The sequence below is a fragment of the Gallus gallus genome, chromosome 4 (assembly GCF_016699485.2).
Source record: "Gallus gallus isolate bGalGal1 chromosome 4, bGalGal1.mat.broiler.GRCg7b, whole genome shotgun sequence".
In the NCBI taxonomy this organism is placed as follows: Eukaryota; Metazoa; Chordata; class Aves; order Galliformes; family Phasianidae; genus Gallus; species Gallus gallus.
The window spans coordinates 74,381,503-74,398,563 of record NC_052535.1 but is presented as its reverse complement, the minus strand read 5'-3'; the positions used below and the strand labels follow the sequence as shown (position 1 = coordinate 74,398,563).

General features: G+C 36.8%; 1 protein-coding gene across 19 annotated transcripts in view; it reads right to left on the bottom strand.

Moving 5' to 3' along the window:
- The window catches only part of KCNIP4 (potassium voltage-gated channel interacting protein 4), a 382,096-nt gene that overhangs the window by 79,270 nt on the left and 285,765 nt on the right, over nucleotides 1–17,061 (bottom strand). For 2 of the 19 annotated variants that reach the window (XM_046939863.1, XM_046939867.1), the window contains exon 1: nucleotides 8,894–9,447. The exons of 10 other annotated variants lie outside the window; for them this stretch is intronic. In XM_046939863.1, the coding sequence (XP_046795819.1) occupies nucleotides 8,894–9,005 (112 nt within the window). In that variant the 5' untranslated portion in view covers nucleotides 9,006–9,447. Of the gene's footprint in view, nucleotides 1–4,973; nucleotides 5,965–8,893; nucleotides 9,448–17,061 lie in introns of those variants that run through there. 7 more of the 19 variants (XM_046939878.1, XM_046939875.1, XM_046939876.1 and 4 more) reach the window with 5 other exon arrangements.

Below are 17,061 nucleotides of genomic sequence, written 5' to 3'. Positions count from 1 at the left end.
TTATTTATATTACAATATTAAATTAGAATGAAATATATTTCCTATATTTCTTTGGGAAAAGAGAATTCAACAGAAATTCTCCACAATTTAATATCAGAATAATATACTGTCCTGAAATTAAAAATCCACGTACCTTACAAAAATGTTGTATTAAAAGTATATGAGTGAAAGATGAAGAAATAGGGCCTGTAGTTTGAAATATTTAAAAGGAAGTAAAATCAACAAATATTTCTTATTGTTATTTGCAATTTATGAAATTCTGCAAAATCTGTCTCCTTCCATTTATTACACCATAAAATGAATGTATTACATATCTCACAAAGGAATCCATTACCCTATATAGACGTGTAAGTATAAATAAATATATACTATTTATAATAAATAAGAAAGTTATTTTTTTATCATCGCTTAGAAGGAATAGGCAATATGAAACTCAGCTAAAGAAAGGATACAGGTGTTCAACAGGAGATGCTTACCATACTAAAGTAAAAATCTTACTGTAATTTATATTGGATCTTCTTTTCATTAGAATTTGAGATGCGACTACCCGCTTTCTCAACAACAAAATAGAAGTCATTAATGGTAAAGAATAAAGTGGGCTACTGGTTAGTGCCAGCACTTTTCTGGTTGGACTCAGAAGGCCTTATGTATAAAAAGTCTCAAACAGTTGAAGCTATTCGTAACTATCACCACAATCAAATTTCAACCTTGGGCTCCAAGTTTTGACAGTGTGATTACAAGAGATCTGCAGACATATGTCTCATATGGCCTCACTACTCCAGCATCTGAAGCATCTTCTAATCTACTTACCCTCAAAACAGTTTGTGAGCTAACTAATATAATTTCCACCATTTTCTAGACCCTAAGGTCACAAAGGAAGGGAATCATAATGAGAGTTCCCAAATGCCAAACCAGCTTTCTAACAATTTAGTGTCAATTCTTCTAATTATGTAACTGAAGTTGCTGATAATTGGTACCCATATGACAGAAAAATAATGAAGCATGTTATAAACAAGTCAAACTATTTAAGAAATACAGGGAAAAGTTGAATGTAGGTTATCTAAGGATAATGATCACTCCTCCTCTTGTAAAAAAACAACAAAAAACAATGGAACACAACTGTAGATGATTCAGAGTAAACAGTACCCCTGCCTGGTCACTTGTTGAAGGATTCAATGACATTTCTCTTCAAGTGGAATACATTCTGAAGGAAGGGTTCTTATTACTGCTTCAAAAAAATAACTTGAAATACATATGCCAACCTACTAAATTTGGCTTAGTTCAAACTCCATGATGATGTGCTGAATCTAGAACTTCATCTTCTACTGAGAAACAAAGGCATCTAAAAAAATTACAATACAGAGAAAAGTAAAGAATTCAAACCACTAGTACATAGGTTAAATATCATAGCTTTACTTTGCAGATACAGCCAGGATGAACCAGCGCTTTTGACACTGTGGATGTCTGCAGACACCACTTAGTGATGAGCCCCCCCCCATTAGATCATAGGGAAATACAATTCTTTTTTAAGCACAGAATGCTGCATTTCCTCTTACACAGAAGTACATGCTTTAATCACAGATTATCAAATCACAGAATCACACAGAATCACACAGAATCACACACAGAATCACACAGAATTGAATGTAATATGTATGGCTGTTTACTTTGCTAATTATACTTTTCTGCAAGTGGGGCAGGGAGGTGCCCACTCCTTGTCTTGCAACTTATTTGCTTGGCAATAGATCACTGAGTAAACTACACCTTCCTATTCCCTTCTCAACTACTGCTCCTCTCCTCTAATTACTCTATCTCACTCAAACCCAGCAGCTTTATCTGCAAAGAACGAACTACCTTTGGGACCAACACAAATGTCAACTGTTACACTTCATCTTGACTTGACTCCTTTCAGCAAACTTTGATCAGTATCCCTCCTTCTTACTTTGAAGAGCCCTGGTGTCTGAACAATGTCTTTTGTTATATGGTATTCACTGCTTATATGATTAGTGGGGGGCTGAAAATAAAATGCATCAGGACGTGGGCAGACGTCTCTCAGAAATATTGAAGGTCAGTTTATTTAAATAAACATCTGAAAATCAGATAATTGCACATATGGAATCCATCCTTCCACTTAAAAGCAAGTATAAAATATTCAGTCTGTCCAACAGCATGCTATTTTAATATGGAAATATAAACTATTTAGTAATAAAATATTTTATAGGCAAATAATAATTTTATCAGTAATGACAAGCACACAGATATATATATGCATATATATATAAAATAAAAAATACTATCTAAGAACTTGTCTGACTTTTCATTATATAGCTGTTTCTTTGGGATACCTTTAAAGTTACTTAGCACCACAGTTTGATACACAAAGTCTTAATTTTATCTTATTTCTCTCTTCAACCAATGTACGCAGATATATACAAATATACACTCAATCTACTGTTATGGTAGTTCAAAACATTCATAGACTACAGCCTTTAGAAGGGCATATTACCTTTCTATAACTCAAAGAGCCTGGTATGTGCTTGTTCATGCTGCTACAGTAGCATGAAGAAGTTACACAGCATGGGAATCCAGATGACATGGCAAATTCAGCTTTATAACTGCTGTTACAATTTTTCTCAAAGACAATTCCATGAGAATATTTATTATGAGCTAAAATGCATAATGAACAGTAAAATTATAGAATAATTGCTTTAAATTATGTTATCATTTTCTCATTATGTGGAACAGATTCAATTGCTTTGTAGATCTTGATGCTTCATTGAGATCTGCACATAACCCAGAGATATAAATACCTAAAAATTACATTGAGTATCAGTGTTTTCAGTGATATCAAGGATAAAAAAATTCTGGTTGAAAATTGCGTCAAAGATGGAGCAGATAATTTAAGATTTCAAGAGACCAAAGGCAAGTATATTACTCCTACATTAAAGCACAATTATGTATCTTTTTTCTTCATTCAGTCATTCTATCGTTGCACATATTTAATCTGGTTCTTTAACGCCACATTAGACGACCATTATTTATGCCTGCAAACATCATATTCTAACAGTAAAGTCCTCCAGATTCTCAGCCCCGAAGTATGTTAGCAATGCTCTTCTCTCCTCACCTTAACTCAGCTGACTGCGTGTAGTTATGTTTCAGAAGCATACACTGTCACAGCAAATCTCTGTCATCATCAAATGAATTACTTTATGTGGAGCTATGTTTTAAAATCAGCCTGAAGCAATGGCAGCATGCAGAGGGAAAATGAGTAACGGTATTCTGTAGGAAGTTCCTGGCATCCAGTGTTAGATGCAGTCTTTGCTACACATACTGAATATATTTTACTTGCCTCTCTTTGAGGTGTTTTTCTCTATGTTCTGGGAGAAAATATCTTCTTCCCTTTCAAATGACGTACAATTTTAGCCAGCAGGGGCTCTTGGAGCTATTATGATTGAATACTCAGTGTTTTCTGGGCATTCTTTTCTTCATCTTCTGATTTCCTTTGTTGGTAAAGAATCTATTTGTTTTAGTAACTTGTAACAGCGAGATGAAGGGCAGGTGACAGTCAGTGCATACAGTACACACTGATAAGCTCTAGTCCTTTGCTTTTCTTCTGCAGGTGTTAATTATATTCCAGTTGTTTCTCAAATGTGTTTGTACTCAACATAGGTATTCAGAATCTATGTGAACAATGATAGTAAAATCGTCCTGAGAAAGAGGCACCTGATCAAGTCTGGAGGAAAAGGTGGTAAAAAGACAGACATCTCCTGAATGATCTCCTTAAGATGAATATTCAGCATTCCTTGAATGAAAATTCAGAAGATGCTCAAAAGTAACCAGGTTTTGCAGAGAAGAATACAAAGAGAAGCTGCCCTAACTGCTTGAAAATAGTCAGTCCCTCAGGCTAAAGTGAGTGTTACTAAGAAAATCATCTTGCAGAAAAATCAAGGCTGGGAACTCAGAGGACACAGTAATTGAGGAAAGGCCCTCCCAGAGCAGGGTGGCCCACAGTTGTCTTCCCCAAGACAGGATGAAGATGTACTATGTGATCCTGAGCCAGAGAGTAGTTCTAGCACAGTGGGTGAGTGCACACTAAACAGATATGCTTTATCTACAGTCAAAAAAATTTTAATACCTGAGCCTTCCAGAAACACTCATGTGAAGGTTACACAAGTCGTACTTACAGAGGACTGTTTATACCATGTATTTTTTAACATCTCTTAAGCATACCTTCCCACTTTTTATGTAGTCAGTATCCAAACTTTGAATTTTGAGTGTTATGGATATACAGTAGCATGAACACCTTATTGATCAGATTTTTTGGATATTAAATTCACTAGAGAAGCTCATACTCTGATTGACTTCCTCACACAGATTTAGTAAAGAAGTCCATGGGAAGTAGAAAATCTCCAAAAGATAAGAATAAGAAAATCTCCAAAAGATAACATCTCCCTTAAACCTTCTATTTCATTTGTCCCATTTCACTCATAGTTTGGTAAAAACAAATCTATAGGCTGATGCATGACTTTCCTGTTTTTTTCATGGGACAAAGATGATTTTGCTCCTCTTCGTTTATCAAATGAATTATATTTGTGCATCTTATCATTGGTCCACATAGGAAAGTCAGTAAAACAACTGCAAAGCAAAACAAAACCTTCAGTTTCAATACAATTATGTTAAGATTATTCTTTTACTATATAAGAACATGTTAGTCTTGGAGGTTAATAGGTTAAGATTATACTTTCCAAATGCAATCATGTTCCCTAGTCTAGGAGAACCTAGTTTTTGAGGCAAATTGAAGAGAAAACAGAGCATCTTCAACTACCCTGAGTAAGACGCAACTGTTTGTTACAAGGCTTGGTAAGTTTCAGCCCACCCTGCACAGCCACCACCACCACAGTTCATGAAAGATTCAAATTTGGATAATTTTTATCAGTCTCATCTAAAAAAGGTTATTTCACATGGAAACTCACTTTCTGTTTGGAGTCCTTTTTCATAGAAAAGCAGAAAGGAATGGAGAATCATTCTCTATGCTGTCATCTCTCTCTACTGTCAGCAGTTTATCTTCCCCCATATCATTCATTTACTACAAGGGGAGAGTAATGCTGAACTTGAGGCAATATTTTAAACCTTCTTGTTTTTGCTAAACTGTAAGGTTAACTTACAACATGTTAACACAGATGGTTGCAGACAGACCTTAAGCTTATCCTCCCTGTGCTTTTAGGTATTTGAGTCCCGAATAGCTAGAAAAGAGGACACATTTCAGCATGTTAGTGTGACAGAACAAATCAGCTCAAATGCACTGACACATCTCCTGGACTTCTGTCTATCCAACATAGAAAGAAAAATTGATCTTTCTGTACCTTTCCATCTAAAAGACAGAAAACTACCCTTATTTAAAGAATGTAACTCCCTCTCTTATTTCCAGATTCTAACCACAGCAACAATACTCCGTTTACTGTCAAAGCTGACTTTACAGCCAAATATGTTCCCTGATAACTGTAAGTGAACTGATCTTCTTACTGCATCACCGTAAGAGAAACTGAGCCTCAAGTAGTTCTACCTCACCTTCATTCAGTTGAAAGACATATAAAGTTGTGGGCCATTCACACATCAAACATACACCTGAATAAGCACTTAATAGATAACAACAAGCTCTGAAAATAGAACTCAGTGGAAACAAAAGAGTGGGAATAGTACGGCGTGGAATAGATTACAACACTGGTTGCTTATGTTCACAAAACATTTCTGTATGGCGTGTTATACTTAAAAACATAATCAATGTATAGTGAAGGAGGAAGTACAAAGTTTGTCCCATTAAAGGCTTTGTTTATGCAGCCCCCTGACACATATAACATTGCTAATAGTATTTATATAGTTTCCCAAATTGCTACCACATGACAAATATTCTCTGCACGCAAATATAAATAAAGTGAATTCTTCATTTTTCCAGTCCCTCCCTCCAAGGATCTGGTAGATTCATTCCCTCTGTATCTGGTGCACAGATCCTCTGTTCCACTTCTGAACTCCTTCCTCTGTGTCCCTTACAGCTGAATAACAAAGCAAAAGCTCGCCCAGCAGCAAAAGCTGCAGGCAAGGAAGATGGAGGGAAGATATTGATCAGCATCAAACCACTTTCAAAGTAACAGAAGGAGAGGAAAAGGAGATTTTCACTCTCATAGTAAAAGTGGTATTAATTCAATTCAGTGCTTATAACTGAAAGAGATTGCTGGCACCAGTGAAATGAGCTTCCCCCTGATTCTGGTCTACCTTTTCTGTTTATTGGAAAGTAGAAGAGGGATGAAGTAGCAGAACATGGTCCCTAGATAAGAATGTAGGATCAAGTCAGATTCCCTGTCCTGTCAAACACTCAACACTGTAATAAAACTGTGCAGATTGCCTGGATTCATCTAACACTCCCATAGATGAGTGTGGGCAGTCTTGTTCAACATAACCCCTTTCCCTGTGTAAAGGAAAGGAGAGTGGCTGTCCACCACAGCACACTGAGTGACAGCTGAAACACTTTTGCAGGAGAGATATCTGAGGAAGAATCATAGTAGTTAAAATATTTCCCATTGTTGAGTTGAAGAAGAGGTTTTTCTATGAGCATAGTACTATTTTATCTCTTTTTAAAACAGAGATCTGAAAGTGCTTACATAGAAAAAACAGAGTAGTTTGTGCCACATTGTAAATAACTATAAAAATAAACAATAAACAAGCTGCTGCAATTTCCTACTCTGCTAGTAGAAACTTGCGTAAAACATCATCACAACCTCGGTAAAATCTGTGGAGCATTATCATATTAGCAACTAAAGATTTGTCATGTATCTGTATTCTGTGCCCTTTACTGGTAAACACTTGGACTCTTTTATCAGTGATATTCTTGAAATAAGTCAATATATCTGAGTTATTATGAAAAGTACATTAAGATATTGGAAAGCCTACCTATGGAAGATTTGTTTCAGCTTCTATGGGGTTAGGTGGGGAGGGCTCAATGTCCATTTTAGTTTCAAGATCAACCTTGACCATTCAATCATGGTCCTCTTTGCACATCAACAGCAAGCCTGGCCTTTCAGTGCGAGAACAACAAGCCACTTGTTCTGACCATCTTATAGATAATCCTTCATCATCTGGGGCAGAATTCTTGTTTAATGGTAATGGCAGCACCCCAATATGGAAGAGTTAATTAGACTGCATCAGCCTTAAGGGAACTGGAAATCCTCTGAGACACTGGAGCTGTTCACACTGAAGATGTTCTTAATATACCCACAATACTTTGTAATGTTTAATCTTTTTACATTTCGAGGTTTTGCTTTATGTCACTAGGTACATGTGAATGAAACTACTATATTATCATGTAAGGAAAAATGTAGATAATGGCCATATTAGCAGAGGAAGTTAGACTTCAGTTGATATTCAGTTCAACTTACATTTATGTTAATATCACTATAATGTTTAATGGCTTGTTGGTGGTGGTTTTCTTGTTTTTGAAAGGTGATGTAGTTGAAATTACATGAAGCATTTTCCAGACTTAATGACAATATAATTCTGTGAAAAGTTAAGAAGGGGATATCTGCTAAAAAAAGTGCGTTATAATTATTTGTCTATAAGTTATGTTACCACACAATGAAGTAGAAGTTAACAGGTAAGAGGAATTTTTAGGTGCTAAAAATGCTACCCACCAAGAGCATGAAGAAATAAAAAGTATGCATTATGAGAGAAATTACCTGTTTAGAATTCAAAAAATACCTTAATTCCACAAGAAATGCATTATATAGAAACACAGCAACTGTTATATATTCTCTCCACATATGCTTTTAAGGATGATTTATTTCAATAGTTCAATAACTATAAAAGTGCTGTGTTAAAGATTTCACATTTTATCAGCACACCAAACAATTTTATGAGGTGATGATGTGAATCTGCATCCATCAAAGATCCTATTCCATGATGAAAAGTTAATGTTTCAGAAAACTGGAGTGCACTGCTTGGCTATCTGTTTCTGACTTGGAAGAAATTGCACAGCAAAAAGGATTGGTTTCGGTTCACACATAATAACACACTGAGAAAAGCAAGTGTTTTCCCAACAAATGTCTTAGTGAGTGAATGGTTTCTGTTTACTACAGCAGTACACACTAAGAAATATTGTTCAAAAGTTCACAAAATCTCATTAACAATTAAGCTGAAACAGCCTATTTCAATCAAGTAGGTATTAAAAACAATTTGTATAGAGATAAAATTCCTATTAAAATTATTGTGAAGTCCTCTTTGAGAGTAGTTGAAATGATATGATCCATACAGTAGGGAGCAGACAGGAATCTGAGCAAACAACCAGGAATTTAAAAACATATCCTAATTACATATATATGGGTATAATACATACACAATTGGCATATATGCTTTATTTTTTGGGGAAGGTATAAGGCAGATTTGTTCCTAAAGCTGAACCTATATTACTTACCCTGTAATAATGGTGTTTTGCATTTATCTATGAAACTGATCTAAAACACAGATATAGAGTCAGATCAAACCTCTAAATGCATAAATCAGAAAAACAGCATTATAAACATGAACTGAGCTAAGATTCCCTAAATGCACCAAGTTGTCTAGCAGTGAACAGCAACTGACAGATAAATGCTACATTCTCTGCTTTCATCTTTTTTAATTCTTTGTAATATTCCAACCTGATGCTAGCATCTAACTAGCATCTACTCCTGATTTACAATTACAAAGTAAAAGCAGCAGGAACAATATTAGATTTTTAGCCTGACTGCTATTTTCTCTTTCCAAGCACTTTCATTTCACAGCTTTTATACCTGATGCTCTCTAAGTCTATTTTAGCAGATCAGATACCACACCTAGAAACAGCACAAACTGCGAGTGACCACTTTACCTTCAGAAAAATCAATCAGTCCCAGCAAATGAAGCAGCTTCAGAGATGCAAATATAATCACAACAATACCCACTGTTTGCAGTCCCTCCGACTCCCACTCTAGAGTCAACATTCTTCCAACAGGCAAATCATTCCAGTTGTCACACCAGCTTGCGATCAGAGGGAAACAAGAGGATTTTACCAATAGTTTGCTTTGAAGAAAGTTGCAGCAGTGCCAAGCGACGTTGCGCTGGGCTGTGGCAGCTCACCAGCCACCCTAGCTGAGATGGAATTATCAGCTAAAGCCCCACATCTCTTGTTTCTTTAAGTACTGGATTTCATCAGAGGTGAGTCAATTTGAGAGGCTGAGGTGGACCACTAACCCCCGGGCATGGCATGGTATCCAGCAAGCAGCCTTACTTCAGAGCTGCTGGAGGAACATCTGTGCCAGAAGTGCAGACTTTGCTGTGCCGGTGCCAAGAAGAAACGTTCCCTGAGAACTTGCACGAGGGAGCACGCTGCTGTCAGCTCTCTGTGCTCCACTGCTTCCAGACCCAGGCTTTGTGATTCCCTCTGAGCTTTGCAGTCCTTCCCCAGCTTATTTTAGCACAAGTTTGGTTAAACGTGACAGATGACAGTTTACTCGAGACAGACATCTCACACATGCTGAATGCTGCATGTCAGAAAATCCCTGCCCTCTGCATCAAAAGATGTAATGTGCAGGGAAGCAGTCCCCACCGTCTTATGCATCACCAGTATTTAATTAGGATCTTCAGTGGAAATAAAACTGAAAATTAAAGAAATGCACGTCAGCACGATCAGTGCCCCCAGCTAGCAAAATATTGTGGTGTCAGGGAGACATGCACTGCCCAAACCCCCGTTCTGCAGCCAGGGAGAATGTATTATTTATTGATTGATGAACAGAACAGCGCTTTTCTGTCTAAGAACAAGAACCTAGAAGTGCCAAACCACAAACTGATTCATAGACATGGGAATTAGGCATTTTCAACAGCTACTGGGAAGATCTTGCCCAGGCAATGCATCGGGGGGAAGAGAAAAGAGGCTTATGATGCCAGCTGATTTATTGTACAGTCTGTATAAAATTAATTGCTCTGTGTTTATTAACAAGACTACCAAGAGAGCACCCAGTGTAAATAGCAGGCTCTGAAGCATATTTATGCAGCACGTGTGTAAACAGTGTAAGGTTAGCCCTAAATGCTAATCTGGTGCCTGTCCTAACCATTTAACTAAATCGTGCCCTCTGGTTTACAAGGCACTAGCATGAAGTGAAGGGAACTCTCAGAAAAATATAATTTTACTAAAGGAACACATACGTTCTAACATCGAAAGCAATCTCTTAAATGAGGTGTGATAGTGACTGCTAATCTTAGATGACTTAACACTTTCCATTCAAAACAATTCTTAATAACTTCTTGAGAAGCTTAGAAACTTTTACTTTTGGTCAGAAAACTATTACATTTTAATTCTGGACAATAAATTGTAACATTAACAATCCTTTTACGGTCTGCCACAAAAAAGAAAGAAAAGACAATTTCCAATCGGCAACCAACTTTTTTGTTTTTCCTTGAAGGCTATCTCTATTGAATTACAGTAACAAGTGACACATTTTTACCTATAGACAGGGCTCTAGAAGCTGAATGCTTTTATTAATTGGGAGATCACATTTGTACTTCAGTTTTTTTTAGGTTATATCCATGCATTACATAGCCAACAATATCGTCTGATTTCACTGTTGTAGATATTTAATACCAAAATGTCATGAGTTCTATATTATTTACATATGCTCTGAAACTGAAAATCAATTCCTTTTCCTATTCATCAGTAAAGCTAACGATTTTTAGTAGGAAAGCACACAATTAAAAGATATCAAGCCAAATTCAGTGACCCCATCTGCATTTTCCTTGTATGATCGGTATTTACTATATTGTCAAGTAAAGTTCTGTTCCTTTTCAAAAAAAAAAAATACCATTTTCTTTCCTCTTCTAAATTTCTAGTTACTCTCAATAATCTTTCAATTTTAAGGCTCTAATCTGTTTATCTTACTCTCATCTATGTTTTCTCCTTCTTTTTATTACCATTTACTTTTATCTTTGTCTCAAAATTTCTTCTTTTTCTCAAATGTTGTAGCATGGCCAACCACTCAGAGTATCGCAGGGCTCAAAATGATCCCCAATTGGGAACTCTGAAATATGTAAAACAACAGACTTTAAAGAAACAACAATCCTAGTACAATGAAAGCAACTACAATGTAGTAGTGAGAGACGCCTTAGTGATTAATAAATTGCATCACGAAAATGATTAAAATTGAGAAATTTGTTGGTCTATGTCCTAGCAGAAGTCCACTTTTGGGAGAAGAAGTGGGAGCAGAGGCTCTTCTGATCACTGAAAGTGCCAGCCCATGTGCAGAAAGGCACCCATCAGGAAGTGTTGGCCATCACCAGTCTTTTGCTTTCTGTCCTCGCACAAGGTAAGAAAACTAGATGTCTTCCAAAAAATAAAAGGGCCAGAGATTACAATTTTTCAGAGTTTTGGGTGTCAATTCTGTCTGTTCTGCAAATGAAACACAGAAAATTTTTAAGGAAATGAATTTTTTTTACTAATGTAACTGATTAATTACTTCCAAAATCACATCCTTAAAAAAAAAAAAAGTAGAATTTTTCTTTAATTTCTCATATTTCTCATGAGAGTTTGAGGAAACACACAGAGACTTTGTGATTCTCCAATGCTTAGCTCTGTAAAGTAAAGCAGTAAAGACAATCAACAATGTGGAAAGGAAAAGGAAGCAAATGTGTCTTTCAATACTCCGTTCAACACATCCAAACAACAGAGTAATTTACAGAGGTGAATTCTTCTAGAGTCATTCAATCAAAAAAATGCCATGCCTCAAAGCACTTGAAAATGAAATCAGTCTTGAACAAAGAGATCATAAAATTTAGTTGAGATACCTCTTCGTATTCTGATCACTTCCTAAGTTCATAGCCAGTTTAACTTCTACCTCTCACTTCATATTTTGAGCAATGTTTCTAAAAAAATATTTCTATGATAAGTCCATATGGGTTGCCTATATTGACACTGAGAAAATTTTGAAAGCTGTTCTAAGTAAAGGAATTTTTTCATCAATGCCCTCTCCAGGTTATGAAGGAAAACACCATCCTTTACATGAAGCAACAAAACATCAGCAGACAGCTTATAATATCCAAGCATTGCTCTGACTCATTGCTATTCCTTAACTCCCTCTTTTGGACATGGTGCTGACTTTGCAATATGTAAGTTTGCATAAACTTTCTAGTGATTCTTCAATAAGTTGTAACAAAAAAACCCCACCCATGTCAACACTGCAATTGTTAGAAAGCTATCACATCTAAACAGTGCAAATTCCATGGGCTATGAATTCTTTTCCATGAAGATTTGAAGCAGAACCTTTAATGTTTGCCTGAAACTCACTCTACCACCCTGAGGGTTTACTGAACAATTATCAGAAAGCATAAGCATGTTGGTACCTACACCACAATACAGAACACTCCAAATGATCAATGGATCCCCATAGAAAAACAGACCGTTAGGTTGATCTGCTGCTTCACAGCATCATAGCAGGCCATCTTGCAATGTGAAGCAGTGGCAGGTGTGGATGCATGACAAAGGATGGCGCTTCTCAAAGGCTGGGTTGGACAACCTGACTATGGATCTGCCGCCTCCACTTTCTGTCCAATGGTGATTAGCTGTGCAAGGGTAACTACATGTGTCCCGTCCCGTCCCGTCCCCCCAAGTAAGTAGAGAAGAGAAACGTGCTTTGAAGCACTGTAGAGGGTGTCTCCTCTCTAGAAGTAAAAATCCTCGGAGAGTTCTGAAGTGGAATGTTAGCATATCTAAAGATATGCCAAAATTAGCAGGATCTACTAGAACAACCCAGTTTTGGAGTTCTTGCATAATATTTCTGCAAACAATGCTGATTAATTGTTGACTGCACTACTTTAAATAGAATACTTTCTATATAGGAAGAAGCAAACATAAAAAAGATGCCTTGAAAAATGACTGTATTAGAGACAAAGATATGATTGCTGTGTATTTCTGAATGCTTGGAAATGTTATTTATAAAGCTAACGTTTGGGAAACTAAATTTTAATAATTTCAAAGCAGGTAAGATCTGCCATTTAAAAAGCAAAACAAAACAACAATCTACCCAATTTAACACATCACTAATAGTAGCAAATCCTTCAGAATAACACGTAGTATGCTATGAATAGAACACATAAGGAATAAACTTTTGAAATGCTAAAAATAGATAATTAGTAATTCTTTCATTTGTGTATTAGGGTATAAACTTTCCCTATAATTGTATATGATTAAACAGTTCTTTCAAAATTATCAGGTAGTATTATATAACTCTTAAATATATTGCTGATCTAGTTTAATTCCAGTAAATTCTTATCTTTTAACTACAAGCTGACAGTGTAATTAACACAGTAAAAAGAGGAAATTTTATTTTACAACTTTAATTTTACAAGGAGTTTTGATTATCATTTGTAAATTTTTCTATTCAATTTTTAACTTTCACATATGATAGTAGAAAAATAAGAATACATATCTGATCTAAAATACATTGAAGTAATTTATGTCTTTCCACTATACTTTGTTTTCAACATCTGCTTGTAAACAGTGTCTCAAACAAGAAAGGCTCTCTTTATACTTTGATTTCCCTTTCTCTCCTATGCGAACATTCTATATCTGCTATTTTCTATTTTGAAATTCTATTTTATTTCTGCTATTTTTCTATTTAATGGTGTGGATATATCATTACTCATTAACTGACTTGAATTATACTGTTTTTCCTCAAATGAATGCATCTGCCCAGTATTAGAAGCAATTTATGGGGTGGGGGGCGGGTGGGGAAGAAGCTTTAATTGGCTAGCAGTAATAGTTCATTAGAAACTATTTGGTATTTTTTCCTAAAACTGGCTGAAAAGGAAAACAGTTGATGACTTAAAAGACAGGGGAAAAAAAAAAAAGTATTAATTAGTTGTCCTTCTTTCTCTGCTCACTTTTTCCATAGGAAATGTCAGTCAGTCAGAAGACAAATAGACTGTCAAATAAACACAGGAAGGACACCTATGTGCAGGTCAGCTGAATGCATAATCTTCAATTTCTTGTTGAGGTTAGATGTGAGTTTATTAGGCAAGTTGTCCAGTTGATAATGAATTTAATCCTTCTTTAGCTAGCTAGTAAGAGATCTGTTCATAGGCAATCATCTTCAGTCTTCAATACAGAAAACTTACATCTCAGATCTAAAGAAGAAAGCTGTGGCCAGCAGAAAATATTCTGGGAATTAGGAGAAATGATTAATTTACACAGATTCTTTCAAGAATTATACTCAGGGTAAAAGAATTCATACTTCTGAAAGTAACAACTTCTGCATAGGCTGCTACAGATAAACACACAATATTGTGTAATTTCATAAAATGCTTAGAAAAATGAGGCTAATATACAAAATTACTTTGTTTACCTCTCCAGTGCTGCAGCTACTGAAGAGCACAATATTACAGTAGCAGATTACTTATCCTACCAAAATTGCAGAAAATCTTTCTCTAGACAGAAGACCTATGCAGAATGTAATTACCTAAAATGAAATTGGTCAGATTTCATATATCATCTTTAATATTTACACTAAGTGCCCTAGATCTTTAATGACTGTACATGCATATAGTGTGAGAGAGTTTACAAAAAAAAAATCAACACCCCTATAGAAAAGATATCTTTGGTTTATAGTCAAGAGAGAAAATATGATTTCCAAGATGCTGATTATTTGGTCTCATACTTTGAAGTAAATTACACTGAAATAATGCTTTAAACATCTAGAGTTGATTTCTTCATTTTAGTAGTCTTATTCTAGGCTATGGAATGGGATTTTATTATTTTTATTAGTATCATTTTTTTTGTTTGTTTTCACCCTCTGACTTGCACTTGCTCCTAGAATCTTGTGTTCTTGCTTTGATCTAAATCAAAGGACTGCGGCTATTACTGATCTGAAAGCAAGAACTGAAAAGAATACCAAAAGAAAACCATTACCAAACTCTCTCCTGTGACATAACAGCTACAGGTGGTTTCATTTTCCTATAAAATTAATTGATATGGCTTGTTATACAATTGTTCTTCAAGTAGCTACCACACAAGTGAATTGTAAATTAAACAGATTGGCCATGGGAGTAACAGTAGCATTTTAATTTATAAAGCTTTAGCAAAGCATTAGAAAGAAACCATTTATTTCCCAAACAAGGTTAAATTACATTTAATAATAGTAAGTAATCCAATTCTGCTTTGTTTTACTGCAAGGCCCACTGGCTTACTTGGCAAACTAAATTATCTCTAAATTATATGACTCCATCCTCAGCCCATAGACCTGTTCTACTTTTTATATTAAATCACCCTTGATATTGCAGTAGTAGGAACTGTCACTACCAAGTTAGTGAATATAAATGTATGTTTACATTGTGGAACTACAGTATAATGTAACTATTAGAAGCCAGTTGGACATAAGTAAGGCAGTGGAAGCACGGACAGGTACCCTGAAAGGAGTACAGGAATGCTGCTAGGGTGTGTAGGGACTGGGTCAGGAAGGCCAAGGCACAACTTGAACTGGACTTGGCAAGGGGTTCTAATAAGAATAAGAAAGGCTTCTACAGGTACATCAATTAGAAAAGTCCAATAAGGTGTACCAACCCCTACTGAGCAATAGAAGCAGACTGATAACAATAGACAAGGAGAAGGCTGAGTTGCTCAACACATTTTTTGCCTGAGCCTTCACTAGCAACTGCTCCTCACATACCCCTGAAGTGGATGAGTTGAAATATGAGAACTGGGGGAGGACTGCCCCTCCTGCTGTTAGCAAAGATCAGGTTTGTGACTACCTGAGGAACTTGAACATCCTAACTCTGATTCTCAATGAGGTGCATTCCAGAGTCCTGAGGTAACTGGCTGACATAGCTCCCAAGCCACAATCAATGATATTTCAAGAGTCATGGCAGTCAGGTAAAGCTCCTGGTGACTGAGGAAAAAGGCATGTTACGTCTATTTTTCAGAAAGGTAGAAAGGATGACCCAGGGAACCACCAACCGGTCAGCATCACCTCAGTGCCAAGAAATCCATGGAAATCATGGAACAGATCCTCCTGAAAGCTGTATTAAGGCACATGGAAGTCAGGGAGGTGATATGACACAACCAGCATGGTTTCACCGAGGACAAGTTCTGCTTTACCAACATACTGGCCTTCTATATGATGGTGTAAATGTAGTAATGAACAAGGGAAGTGCCACTGATGTCATCTGTCTGGTCTTCAGGCCTTTGACACAGTCCACCATAACATTATTCTCTCCATTTTGGAACAATATGGACTCAATGGGTAGATTGTTCGATGGATGAAGAACTGGTTGTAGGATCGTACCCAGAGGGTGGTGGTCAATGGCTCAATGTCTGAATGGAGATCAATGATGAGTGGTGTCCCTCAGGGATCAGTACAGGGACTAATACTCTTTAATATCTTCATCAATGACATCAACGGTGAGATTGAGTGTGCCCTCAGCAAGTTTGCAGATGACAACCAAGCTACATGGTGTGGTTGACACGCCCAAGGTATAGGATGCTGTCCAGAGAGATCCAGACAGGCTGCAGCAGTGGGCTCAAGAGAACGTTATGAGGTTCAACAAATCAAAATGCATTGTCTTGCATGTGGGTCATAGCAACCCCTACTAAGCACAAGATGGTGAAAGGATAGATCATGATCCTCCCAGAAAGGATTTCAGGGTACTGGTGGATGGCAAGCTGGACATGAGCCAGCAATGTGCCCTCACAGCCCAGAAAGTCAGCCATACCCTTGGCTGCATCAAAAAAAGGGCAGCCAGTAGGTCGAGGGAGGTGATCTTGCCCACCTACTCTGCACTGGTGAGACCTCCCCTGGAGCACTGCATCCCTGGGTGGAGTCCTCAATACAGGAGAGACACGAACCTGTTGGAGTGTGTCCAGAGGAGGGCCACAAAAATGATCCAAGGGATGGAACACCTCTCCTACGAGAAGAGGCTGAGAGCTGGAACTATTCAGACTAGAGAAGAAAAGGCTCAGAGGGCACATCATCAAATATCTGATGGGAGGTGCAAAGATGGAGCCAGACTCTTTTATCG